This window comes from Acanthisitta chloris, unplaced genomic scaffold (genome assembly GCF_000695815.1).
Source record: "Acanthisitta chloris isolate BGI_N310 unplaced genomic scaffold, ASM69581v1 scaffold6965, whole genome shotgun sequence".
Classification (NCBI taxonomy): Eukaryota; Metazoa; Chordata; class Aves; order Passeriformes; family Acanthisittidae; genus Acanthisitta; species Acanthisitta chloris.
This window is the reverse complement of record NW_008675266.1, coordinates 6,200-18,990: the sequence shown is the minus strand read 5'-3', so window position 1 is coordinate 18,990 and position 12,791 is coordinate 6,200. Positions and strand designations below refer to the sequence as shown.

The 12,791-nt window shown below is 38.6% G+C and overlaps 1 protein-coding gene across 1 annotated transcript in view; it reads left to right on the top strand.

Moving 5' to 3' along the window:
- Positions 1–217: 217 nt before the first annotated feature.
- The window catches only part of LOC103803135 (junction-mediating and -regulatory protein-like), a gene marked incomplete at its 5' end in the record, with an annotated part of 18,245 nt that continues 5,671 nt past the window's right edge, over positions 218–12,791 (top strand). The window contains 3 exons of the mRNA XM_009075671.1: positions 218–383; positions 4,040–4,227; positions 10,829–10,915. Coding sequence (XP_009073919.1) covers positions 218–383; positions 4,040–4,227; positions 10,829–10,915 — 441 coding nt within the window. The remainder of the gene's footprint in view (positions 384–4,039; positions 4,228–10,828; positions 10,916–12,791) is intronic.

Sequence of the window (12,791 nt, the reverse complement as noted above, 5' to 3'; positions counted from 1 at the left end):
TAAGGATAGAACCACCCTGAAATTTTCATTGCCGTAAAGAAAAAATGTCAGATATTAAAGATGTCTTAAAGTGTGGTGCTGTATTGGCTTGATGTGTTCAATTTTAACATGTTGCATTTGGTGTATGACTTTATAGCTGTAATTGTAAATTCTGTGGGTTTGTTCTCCTCATTGAGTTGTATGGTTTTTGTTCGTTTGTTTTTACTATTTTATTTAGATGCAGAGCCTGAAAGGTGGTACAGAAGCCATAGCCCATTTGGACCACTTAGAAGCTGATTATTATGATCTACAGCTACAGTTATATGAAGTGCAGTTTGAGATCTTGAAATGTGAAGAGCTGCTGCTGACAGCACAACTTGAAAGCATCAGAAGACTGATGTCAGGTACTTTGTGCATTTTAATTAATACATAATCTGTGAAAGATCATTTTCTTCCTAGGAGTCTAGTAAAGCCTGTGGGAATGAAATGAGAACAGATTCTTTGCTATGTGGAACGCAGGATCTTCTAACATAAGTACTGTTAAATTAAAGTTTACTTCTGTTCATAAGGCATATACATACACATACAGAAGTCTTGGTGTGGTTCTTAGTGCCTGTCTTTGGAAGAAGGCATATAAGCTACTGTGTAAGTTTCAGAAAACTAAATTCAGGGAGGAGGAAATGTCTTAATTACAGGACTTGTCTAGCTAAAAATTTGCATTGGTGTTACTCATTTCTTGAAAGTGATTGGTTTTCCAAAGGTATTTATGCAAATTGGAGTCCTGATAAACTTTGAAGCTTGCTGTATTGCTATCTCAGATTTAGAGCAACAATGCAAACCTTATGTTTCCAGAACTTGCTTACAAACCTGTACACATAAATTATGGAAATGGTGCAGGTAAACCAGTGTTTTTGAATCCAGTTCTGTTCTTCAGACCCTTCTATGTTTAATGTTTGTATTCACACGAGCTCTGTTTAAGTGCATAGGGCTTGCATAGCAAATTCTGCTATGGGTAGAAAATTCTCCCATGAGAGATTTGAAGCTGGATTGTACTGTGAGTTGCCTCTGGAAAAGGAGAAAACATAAGTATCATGGATTCTTCTCACTGTTATGGGAGGACATCACAAGCCTTTAAAGGAGGTTCACCTTTGAGGCTTGTGATGGCAACAGCTGCAACTGCATGTATGGAAGATGAAGATTGGAAACTCTGTAAATGACTTAGAGAAATGTGGCAGCTTTGGGTGCTTCTGTGGAGAGCTAGTTAGTGCTTTAGAGGTAGATACAATTAGTACTTGGGAAATCAGACATGTAATTTAGATACTGAAGATATGGTATGATTTGCATACCTATGAGCTGAAGGGAATCCTCTGCATGGGAGACTGAGAAGGAATGTGTATCAAAATCATTTGTCCTTGGTGTGGTGATAGTAAAGCCTGTGGGCCCTCAGAGATTAAGCCTGCTGTAAAAACATCATAAGTCATTAAAACTTGTCACTAATGTTTTGCCCAGAAATCTCAAAAAAAGCCTCCAACCCACAACCTGATCCAAAATAAAACAAACCCCTCTTGCTTCTTCCCTCATGGCAACAAAATAGTTCACTGTTCTGGTTTCCTTTGCTGTTTTAAATTTGTAAAGTATTGCCTAATAATAAATCCAAACCTATCCCGTAGGATAGGAAAACAAATGTAAAATGAAATGAAAAATTAATGTTCCTAAATGTGTGGGAATTGTTAAAAGGTTGAAATGTCCTCTTTGGACTTTAACTAGGTAGACAGATACTTAGATAGAATGATTAATGTGAGGAATGGGATGTTGAAGTGGCTACATACATATATTTGAGACTGTTGAGCACCAAATCTGATTTAGAGCATCTAAACCATTTGTTGGTCTTTTAATGTGTTGTTTCCTATGATGTCAAAAGAAAAGCACAACCTGTTTCATCTTCTGTTACTCTTTCTTTTTAAAGTGTGCTGATGGTAAAGTAATAGGCTTATGATTTTGCACATCTCTGTTGATTTGAAATTCAAGTGTGTAAGGCTTGTAGAGGCTGTTGCTTTTCTTTAGTATTCGTATTTGCTCTGCAGAGGTACTTCAGAGAGCTCTCGAGAACGTTTTGAGAGGATGGTTTGAATTCACTAGGTTGTAAACTAGGAAAAAAACATCTTTGCGAATTCAGCACATCGGATCTGAAAAGTATCAAGTGGCTTGAAGCTGGGACAGGATATTCAGATTGAATATTATAAAAAAATTTCACTGATAGTGTGGTCAGGCATTGGAATAGGTTGCCCAGGCAGGTGGTGGAGTCACCATCCCTGCAGGTGGGTACGATCTGGTGCTGGGTGATATGGTTTAGGGGTTACTGTGGTAGACCTTGTGGATGGTTGGACTTGATGATCTTAAGGGTCTCTTCCAACCGTGATGATTCTATGATTCTATTCTATTACCATGTTTTGAACAAGACCAGTGGGGTTTTTTTACTGTCATTAGGCAAATACCTGCATTGAAAGTCTCAAAAAGTGGATTTATTAGGTTAGAATTTTAAATGGTTTTATCCTCTCCATATGAAGTATTAGGTAGTATCTTGTTAAAATGGTTTTCTGGTGGATTAACTTTGCAATTTCTGTCTTTAACGCTGCATGAAAGTCTTCTGTACCAAAATTTGCACACCATTTTTTAAGTGCATGGTAAAGTGTAATTGCTAGCCATGAGTCTTCTTTTTACTCAGTGATATCTCAAAAGGAGTTCTAGTGACTTGGCAGTTTTATGTAGTGATGAAACTTTCCAGTGTTTTTATTTTTTAGACTAAGCAGTGAGATAAAGAATCTGTTGGGTATGTTTTTACTAGTTTTTATTTTAAGGTTAATATATTACTGTTCTTGTCTTGTCCTGCCATGACTTCTGCTGAGCAGAAATTAGCATGACAGTCATAATTTTGATTACAGCAGAGACTGTACACACAAGTAACATGAAGTGGCAACAGCTTTTAAAGTGGACAGTGTACTGAAAAAACCCAACCCCTGTCCCAAACAACCTAGTGGGAGAAATTACAGTCTTGATGAACGTGGCTGATGAAGTTGAAATAAGAAAGTTTGGTGGTGCTGTGGAATAGATGCTTGACAGTCATGCCAGCTGCATCTGCCTGTTTCAGATGGCAGTAATGCATATCCCTTGTGGTGTATTACAAAAATATCCTAGTTGGTATGCCAGTGAAATAAAGAACAAGAGGTCTTTGCTGCTTCTTCATCCCAACATTCTGCAAGGATTTATAATCATCACTCCTTCCTGCTTGGCAGGAGATGAGAAGGCAGCATTCAGAGACGATCTCAGTGTTACACCAAACGCTTCACTCAGGAGGCTAAAAATCATGAGTGTTGATAGAACTAGTAGTAATTACCTCCTTTTCAGGCCTGTAATGCTTTGAAGGATTGCCTTGAAGTTTCCCTCCCTCCCTCCCAGATGCTGATTGGGACATCAAAAACTTGAGGGTGTATTTGGTGTTCTTTTTTCAGATTGCCCTTACATGAAATTAATAGTTGGTTGTGATAGAAGAATCTCTTGCCAAAGACTTCAGAAAGAGTCTGAGCTTTGGTTAGGTTAGTCTTCTGTCTATCCTGAACTTCATGGTGAAGACCAGAGGACATTACGGCACATCATGAGTCCCTTGTGTTAGTTCAGACACAAAGACGTGTGTGGGCATTGTATTCAGATAAGTCTAGAGATAACAAGGTGTACATTTACAGTTGCAGTTGTGTTTTAATGCTCTGAGCTTGCCTGAATAGCAGGCTGAGCTTCTTTGGTGTTAGTTTTCTGTTCTTTATACAGACTTTAAACCCCTACAGTGCTTTGCTGTTGAGTGCTTTTCCTCTGACCTTTTGATTTCTGATAATCCTCTGAAAGGACTAATGGTTTGATTTTTTTCATAGCCCTCTGAAGGGACTATAGCATTCTTCTACATGAACTCTTGCAGCTCAGTGGGAGGGTGGTCATTGAGCAAAACAAAATGTTAATCAAATACAAACTATTGATGTATTTATTTTACTGCTGACATCCTTTAAAACAGAGAAGAGGGACGAAGTGGTGTATTATGACACTTACGAAAGTATGGAGGCCATGCTTGAAAAAGAGGATATGGCAACATCTATACACTTGCAAAAAGAGGAGCTGCAGAAGTTACAGCAAAAAATCCGCCAGCTGGAAGCAAGGCGTGGACGTATTTCAGCCAAGAAAGCCTACCTCAGAAATAAGAAGGTATTGTTTAATTGTTTTTTTAACATCATTAGCAAGTTTAATAAAGCTTCAAAAGGTTTCGTTTCAGACACAGCTTGCAAGTCTCCCAGAATTTCTGTGGATTGTATTTACTGCTTACTAGAAGTTGCTTTACAGAGTACCAAATATAATAGCATTTATTATTAAATTGATACATTTAAGATTCAGTTTACCTTCTAGCTTTAAAGGAACCTTTAATTACTTTGAAGTCAATAAATAAACTTGTTTTTATTAACTAATCAGCATACTTTCATGTGGGAAGTACATGCTAGAATGCAGTTTTTACAGAGAACAGTTTTATGTGTTTCCAGAAAAGAATTTTCAAGTGTTTTCAAGTGCTTCAAGTTTTGTCACTTGTGAGTTCTATTTGTGTTCTCTTACCTCATTGTTTTTAAACTTACATCATGTGGTTTTGGTACTCTGTATTAAGCAGATATATATGAAATCCAGTCTGTATTCTTAATTTGTAAATCTAGGTGTGGTATTTAGATCAAAGTTTTGAGAGGTCATTGTAATACTTGTTAGAAAATAGGTTCCACTTCATCCTATGTACTATAAGACTATGCAGAACTGCCTAGTTCAGGAGGGGCAGTGTGTTCCCAGTCGTGTCTTCTTTATGGGGGAGATGACCCCTTTAGATAAACAGTTCTCGCAGGTTGAGGGTAAAGCCTTCAGATCTTGCATAACAGAGCAAATGAAACAGTAGTTGATCCATTTAGATTTTGGATTTTTTTGTGTTTCTTTAGCCATTGTCCTGTCTCTGACCAACTCAATACAAAGAAAACTGCAAATAAAGTATTAAAAGAAACATCTCTTGTTAGCCAGTTATGGGAAATAGTTTGCTCAGACTCATTGATTCACATGGATGTGTAAAAGAAAAAAGTATCAAGAAGCTGAGCATTTTAGTATTTTGAGGAATAGATCTCTCTGTCATGTTGTGCCAATACATACATGATCACATGGTGTTTTCTCCTGAACATGCAAAGGCACTGCTGGCATGTTTCAAAGTAGGCAAACCTGTTTAAAAGTGACAGCCTGGTTGCTGTTCTGTATTTACTGGAGGTACCAGGACAAGAAGCAACTCTGAAGTAGGAGTGGAGGTTTTTTAGCATGCCTGTTTATCTGTAGAATCACAGAATCATCAGAGCTGGAAGAGGTCCACAAGGATCAAGTCCAACTCTTTGCCCTGCACAGAACATCCCTGAGGATCACACCCTGTGCCTGAGAGTATTGTCCAAATGCTTCTTGAGCTCTGTCAGGCTTGGGACCATGACCAGTGCCCTGGAGAGCTGTTCCAGTGCCCAGACATCCTCCTAATATCCAACCTAAACCTCCCCTAACACAGCCACAGGTCGGTCCATTGAGTTACTGTCACTGATTGCCAGAGAGAGGAGTTCAGTGCTGCCCCTGCACTGCCCCTCGGGAGGAGGTTGTATAGAGCAATGAGGTCTCCCCTCAGTCTCCTCTGATGAGCTAGTCATCTTCAGTGGCTCATTTGTTTCAAGGTTATGCTATGACAAAATCCATAGTTTAAGCTGAAGCAGTTGGTTGTTGGCCATAGCAGGAGTTGCAGCATGCCTTCTGTGCGCTGTGCCACGGTGCAGAGTTGTATATGCTAGTATTACTTGTCTGTGCTGCTATGCAGGAGTGGTATAGTTATTTTTGTTCAACATGGTGCTGGAAGAAGGTGTCTATACTGATTTCGAGACCTGAGGTACTATCTCTATGTTGAACTTCTCTGCTGGACGTCACAGCACTCTCAGAACTAGTTCAACTCTGTTACCGATTTCATTGCCCATCACAGCATTATTTGCAATTGAGTGCAGCGAAATACTTAGATCTCAGCTTCTAAAGAAATCACAGATTAATGTGTATTTAAGCTTGTAGGGGCAAATCAAAGATTTTTCTTTGTGCAAAAAGGAAAGACAGAATCTGTTGTCGAGTGCCGTTATGCAGCACTTGTTGGGCAGAAAATAGCATAACCATTTTGTAGCTTCTCTTCTTACTGCTGGATAATGTAGAGCCCTACTAAACTTACTAGAAATTATCTAAAAATCAAGATTCGTGGCTCTGATTCATCATGAACAAGCTTTTTGCGTTCAGTGACCATTTTAAGGATGCTGCAAAATGTTGTTAATGAACACTATTTAAGGTACCTGATTTGAGTAGTTGTACTTGTGGGAGGGAAAAAAGGATTCTTGCTCTGAAGTGTTTGCAGAATGCAAACTGAGGTACAGATGGGATACAAAAGGAGAGTCTAGATGGTGAAAATGAGCACAGTGAATGGTACATGAAGAAAAGTGTCTTATTTGAGGTTGATTATGGAAAGTACAAACTGTGGTAAATCTCTGTCTGTCTCAATTAAGAAACATTTATTGTTGAACAGACAGATGAGAGTCTACTTAATGCTTTTCAGATTGTATTCCTAACCACACTGGTTTCAGCAGTGTCTTAAAACAGACTTGTAAAGCAGTTGTTCTGTTTTGGATTGGGTTGGTGAGAGTTTTGTGGTGAATTTTTTTCTTCTTTTTTTTTCTTTTTTTCCCCCTTGTTAGTTCTATAGTTGCAAACACAGAGCAAGCTGTGCATTAAGTGGTGTATGTCACATTCTTGTGATACATTGAGGAATTGCAGACCTTGCTCATTATTAGGTTTTGGCAGCTGAAGATGCCCTTAGGAAAAATGTCTCCTTTCTAGCAGCAGATAACAGGATTAAGGAAACAATAGGAAATTGTTCCTATCATCAGTTTTATTTTTTCAGAGTGGGGCATTTCATCATCCAGGTATTTGTAGATCTTTTGTGTTGAGGAGATAGTACAGTGAAAGGAAGTACATTATTCTGTGTAAAGTAAGACTATTTGTAATATAAACATAAGCTTCTATGACTATAGTCCCTATTAATTTTATTTCTCAGAAATTCCTTTCCTGTTTTCTCAGTTAATGCATCTGTTTTTCAATGATGTTGTCAAATAATTGTACCCAACCTTTATTTAGAAACTTCTGCTAAAGGTTTATTAGAAACAAATTCAGTTGTGATGCTGAATAACTCAACAGGCATTTTAAGAATCATGGTTTTACAGAGGTTGATGTTTTTTTCACTGTAATACCATGAGTATAAACTCTTTCTTTGTATTTATGTGGGGTTTTTTAGACAAACCTATTTGCACTTGCTAAGCAGTCATTTCCTGATGCTCTTTTGTGTTGATGACAGTGAGTTGTTAAAAAATAAATTTCTAATAGCAGTCTCACTGTTTTCCTTACTTCCTGAAAGCTACTTATGGATTTTTGATGCAGGATATCACAATTGTTAGGCCACTCTACCCCCTGCTGGCTGCACTTCAGTATTAATTAGATTATATCATGTGGAACAACCAGCTGATTTATCAGAGAGCTACATTTACAGCAAAGAGTCAAGGTGAAGGAGATGGGGTAGAAGCTATCTAGAAAAGTATCTTTGGAAAAATAGTCATGATGAAATTGAATTATTTTATTATTTATTTGCACCCAGGAAAGGTGTTCCTTATCATGGGCAGACTAGGAGTAGCAACCGGTGGGTGAAACTGTCTGTTCATAACATGTGCTTTGATCTAGGAAGCTTCTTCACGTGCTGTGGAGTTGGATTGGTAGGACGCCTCTACTAGTTTTCAAGCCCACAGTTTAAAATGTAGCCCATGCCAAAATAATTGTTACGTAGAGGCATTGACAACAGGCATAGGATTACTTGAGTTGCTACTATGATTGGTGGTGCTGGTGTTGTTATTACTACAACAGCAACAGCAATATATGGACAGAACTACACAATGTGTATAGTAAAAAAACAGTTTCTGCACATGAAAAGCTAGGTTTCTGCTTGGGATGCTTTTTAACCTGAAAGCAAGGCTCACTGGAACTAGTTAGACGTACTGCTAGTGCAGATGTCTTCTACATATATTGCATGTTACTAGTCTTAAACAGCACTATTTATCCAGCCATGAGGGTTAAAATGGTTACTCAGCTCTCCCTTCTTGTCTCTTTAATAGAAGTGCAATTTGATACTGTGAAATCAGTCAGGTAACTTAAAGAGGAATGAGCATTACTTCTTCTTGTTCTCCCAGTTCCATACAGTTGGTCAACATGTTTCTTGGAGTATGGCTCCCACTGGGCATAATGCTCCCGCTTCCCAGTGCTGAGCAGGAAGGATTACTTCACACGTGCAGCAAGCTTTGTTCCTGCTCACTCGATTATGATTTCTTTTTTTCTTCTTTGTGCCAGAGTTTGTTAATGTTCATCTTGTCATCTGCCAAAATCATCCAGATAATTTTCTTTAATGCTGCCATCTGCCTGTTTTTTATTTCATCCTTTGTTTGGAGTCATTTAATCTTGTGTATGGGTAGAACCCTTCATTTGTACCTATGAAATTGCAACCTTTCTTTTTTTGCTTAGACCATTTCTGTAATTAGCTAAGATGATTCAGGTTTCTAATCCTGTCCTGCAACATGTTTTCAGCCCCTCCTAGTATTTTTTATTATTTGATGTCATGGAGATCTAATTACATTAAAGCAGGTTGTTTATTATTACCAAGTCAGCACCAAATACATTTTGGTCAGGCTTAACTTCTTTATGTACTTAAAATATCTTTCATTATTTCATGTAATCACAAAGATTTAAATACTGATGCCAAAGAGAAAACATTATGTAAAATTGTGCCCCCCCAGGTATTTATGAGGCATGTCAAAAAACCCAAACCAAACGTAACATACATTTTCTCATGGTTTTCTAATATATAAAACCTAAATAGAAAATAAACTATAAAGGAAAATCAGTAGTAGTATTACAAAAGGTCTCATTATTAATATTCTGAAGCTATTACTGTATCTTTGAAATGCAGAAATTAGTTAGCTTGTACTTTTGCAGCTATCAATTAAGTGTATTAACTTTTCCAGGATTAACTCTTTTCACCATGGGAAAAAACTCCACAAACAGACATAAAACCCAGCAGTGGTTAGCTGTATATATGTGGACCTGTTAGTGAGTCCAGAATAGATCCATGAAGATGATCACAGGGCTGGAGTTGTTCAGCCTGGAAAAAGAGAAGACTCTGGGGAGACCTCATTGCAACCTTTCAGTACCTAAAGAGAGCTGTGAAAAAGAGAGTGACTTTATACATGGGCGGGGGAGTTTTAGACCAGGAGAGGGGGAAGAGTTTTAAACCAGGAGAGATTCAGGTAGATGTTAGGAAGAAATTTTTTCCTGTGAGGGTGGTGAGGTACTGGCACAGGTTGCCCAGAGAAGCTGTGGTTGCCCCAACCCTGGCAGTGTTCATGGCCAGGCTGGATAGGACCCTGAGCAACATGGTCTAGTGAAACGTTCCCTGCCTGTGGCATGGGGGTTGGACTAGATGAGGTTTGATTCCTTCTCCCCTGAGCCATTCTGTGATATACCTCTGATGAAACCTTTGCTTTAGCCAGTTACCTGTATACAGTGAGAACATAATGATCTTACTGTTCAGAAATCTTCAAGACAACTTGTTATTTCTGTACTGTGCAGAAACACTGGTTGCCTTTTTATGTGTTCACAGCATGCCCATAGTCAGCTTGTAGAACATAGCTTTTTCTGCATTTCTAGGCCTCCAAAATAGTGAGGTTATTTTATCCCTTCCCTCCTTGTTCATGTGACTCTTGTGCCTTGATTGATAGCTGATAACACTGTCAGCTCCCTCAGGCAATGCTTTCAGTGGCAAAGCTGTTGTCTGGATCTCCCCAGTAAGTCACACTGAGTGATGGCCTGGGAAGCCCATTGCTTCCATGCTCTAGCTGGAGTCACACTCTAGACTGCTTCCTAACACTGCCCCCTCTTACACAACTGAGATCTGCTTGTGACTGAACATCTGACTTTGTTCTACTTCTGTGTAGTGCTTGTACCAGGCCTAGTTTCACTGTTCATTTTGTCTGATTTCTTGGCCCTCAGTATTGTCCTATGAAGTTATCTGTTGATCTACCTGAAGTATCCTATTCCTCACCAGCTGTTTTAACATGGCCTGTTTTTTTTGTTTCATTTCCGTTGTATTTTTCCATTTTAACCTATTCTTATTTACAGACAGTGCAATAAATTCTTGTTTTTAAACCAGATGTTAGAGAGGTGAACTCAGTAGAGTAAGTGAACATGATGAAATTGTACCAACTTCACTAGTGTTTGTGCTTGCAGATTGTACATCCAAACCTGTAAATGGGAAACTGTCTAGTTGCATAAACAGAAATATGTGGTATATATGGGAGTTAGTTATTCATGTGTGAAAACACATGAAGTTAAACAAAGGCTTTATGAAGTACTGACAAATCAATGTTGCCACCGTTGTGCCGGTACTGTAGACTTACCAAGCAGCCATCACGTGTATATATTCTTTCAGCAGCTAAAAGTGATAGGTTTGGATTGTCTGGCTTGGTTTTGTTTCAGTTATGGTTTCATTGTAAGGTAAATTAACTTGTTTGAGATAGGTTTTGTAATATTTATTTTTCCTAGGTGCTGTTTGCTAAATATGATGTTATACTCTGTAAATCTATATTTGAAATATGTGTTTTATAGGTAATGTGTTATGTCTCTACAGGAGATCTGTATTGCAAAGCATAATGAAAAGATCCAGCAGCGTCACCAGGGTGAGGAGGAATACAAAACGCACCACACTGTTCAGCTAGTAAGTTGGGAGTTTTCTGCTGTTGACTTTCATAGAATCATTGAATTTTAAGGGGTTGGAATGGGCCTTAAAGTTATCTAGTCCCAACCTCCTGCCCTGGGCAGGGACACCTCCCACCAGACCAGGTTGCTCAAGGCTTTATCCAGCCTGGCTGTGAACACTGCCAGGGTTGGGACAGCCACAGCCTCCCTGGGCAACCTGTGCCAGTGTCTCACCACCCTCACAGAAAAAATTGCTACCTAATATCTGGTCTAAATTTCCCCTCTTTCAGTTTATAGCTATTACTCCCTGTAGCCCCTTCAGATCCTGGAAGGTGCTGTGAGGTCTCCACACAATGTTCTCTTCTCCAGGCTGAATAGCCCCAGCTTTCTCAACCTGTCCTTTTAGGGAAGGTACTCCAGTTCTCTTATCAGCTTTGTGGCCTCCTCTGGACTTGCTCCAACAGTTCCACGTTGGGGACACCAGAACTGTGTGCAGCACTCCAGATGGGGTCTCACAAGAGCAGGGTAGAGGGGGAGAATCACCTCCTTCAACCTGCTGGACGCACTCCTTTTGACACAGCTCCTTTTGAGTTTAGCCTGTAGTTAATAGCTTGCATTCCTCATTATACATTAATCAGGAGAGCATTCAGAGTGACAGCTGTTTTAAAAAGATACTGTCTATCCCTGACCTTTGCCCTGTGGATTTCTGTGTCATATTATGCTGGTAAGGGGAGTATGTAGCTGTGTTAGGATGACATTGGAATCAAGCAAGCAAAACAGTTCTGTAATGGTTCTAAGCTAATACTGCTAGGGTTAAGCTGCAATGCAGTTTGTTATCATGTATGCATATATGATTCTGGACATCTCCAAGTACAGTGTGAGGGTTTGAGTAAGGAAATATACACATTTATTCTTGAATCTTAAGCTTGTTTGTTATTTTTCTTCTTACTATAAAAGAAATTACTTTAACTGTGTTTCTAAAAGTGTAGTTCCAGCTGTTTGCGCCATGACTCTCTGCATAGAGAACAGGCTAACTAGTCCAGTGCTTATGCTAAACATAATGTTTTATCTTTTGATCTTAAAGAATATTCAAATTCTGGACTAGGTCTTGGGAGCTGATATAGTATCAATATTTAATAAAGATCACTGACAAAGATGCATTGATATCCAAGTCTCTTTAATTCAGGTCTCAATTAGATTAGCGAAAGTGATTCTATTTCATCCTTATACATTTTTAACATTGATACATTTGTCCAGGAAATCAGCTGCATAATTTATTCTATGGAAAGGCTACTTGTCAAAGACAGTATCAAGAACTTAAAAAAAACTATTTTTTTTTCAGTTCTTACAGTAGGGCAAAGGAATTTGCTGTGTGGATTGTAGTCCATTTCTCACTCTTAAAAATAAGACTTGACAAAGCCAAAAGACTTTCTTGTCTCTTAAGTACTACAGAGCTTTATATTATGGAGTTGCTCACTTGCATTATAGAAAGAAACTTACGCAGATGTTTTGGGTTTGTGTGGGATTTTTTTCTGTTCAGAATGTGACTGGAAACTTCTAACCTTACTGTAAGTAGGTTTTAAGTCACTGTTTTTCATGAAGAATTTTGAAAAGATAACCTTAACGGAGTCCAAACCTGAAACCAAATAAGAATTGCAAATTCACTATTTTATTTAAAAGTTAAACCAAACAAACAAACCCAAAACAAACAAAGGAAGCCCCCTGAGTTTGGGACTACTTCAGAAAAGGTTTGAATGTATATGGAACATTCAGGTGTGGTGGTAGAACTACTCTTTCTTCCTGCTACAATCTTCTTCGTGCTTCTGTTCTAACTTCTTTGCCCCATTGCTCTATTTTCTTTTTATCACATGCTTTTCTTCACCTTTTCCTGTTTC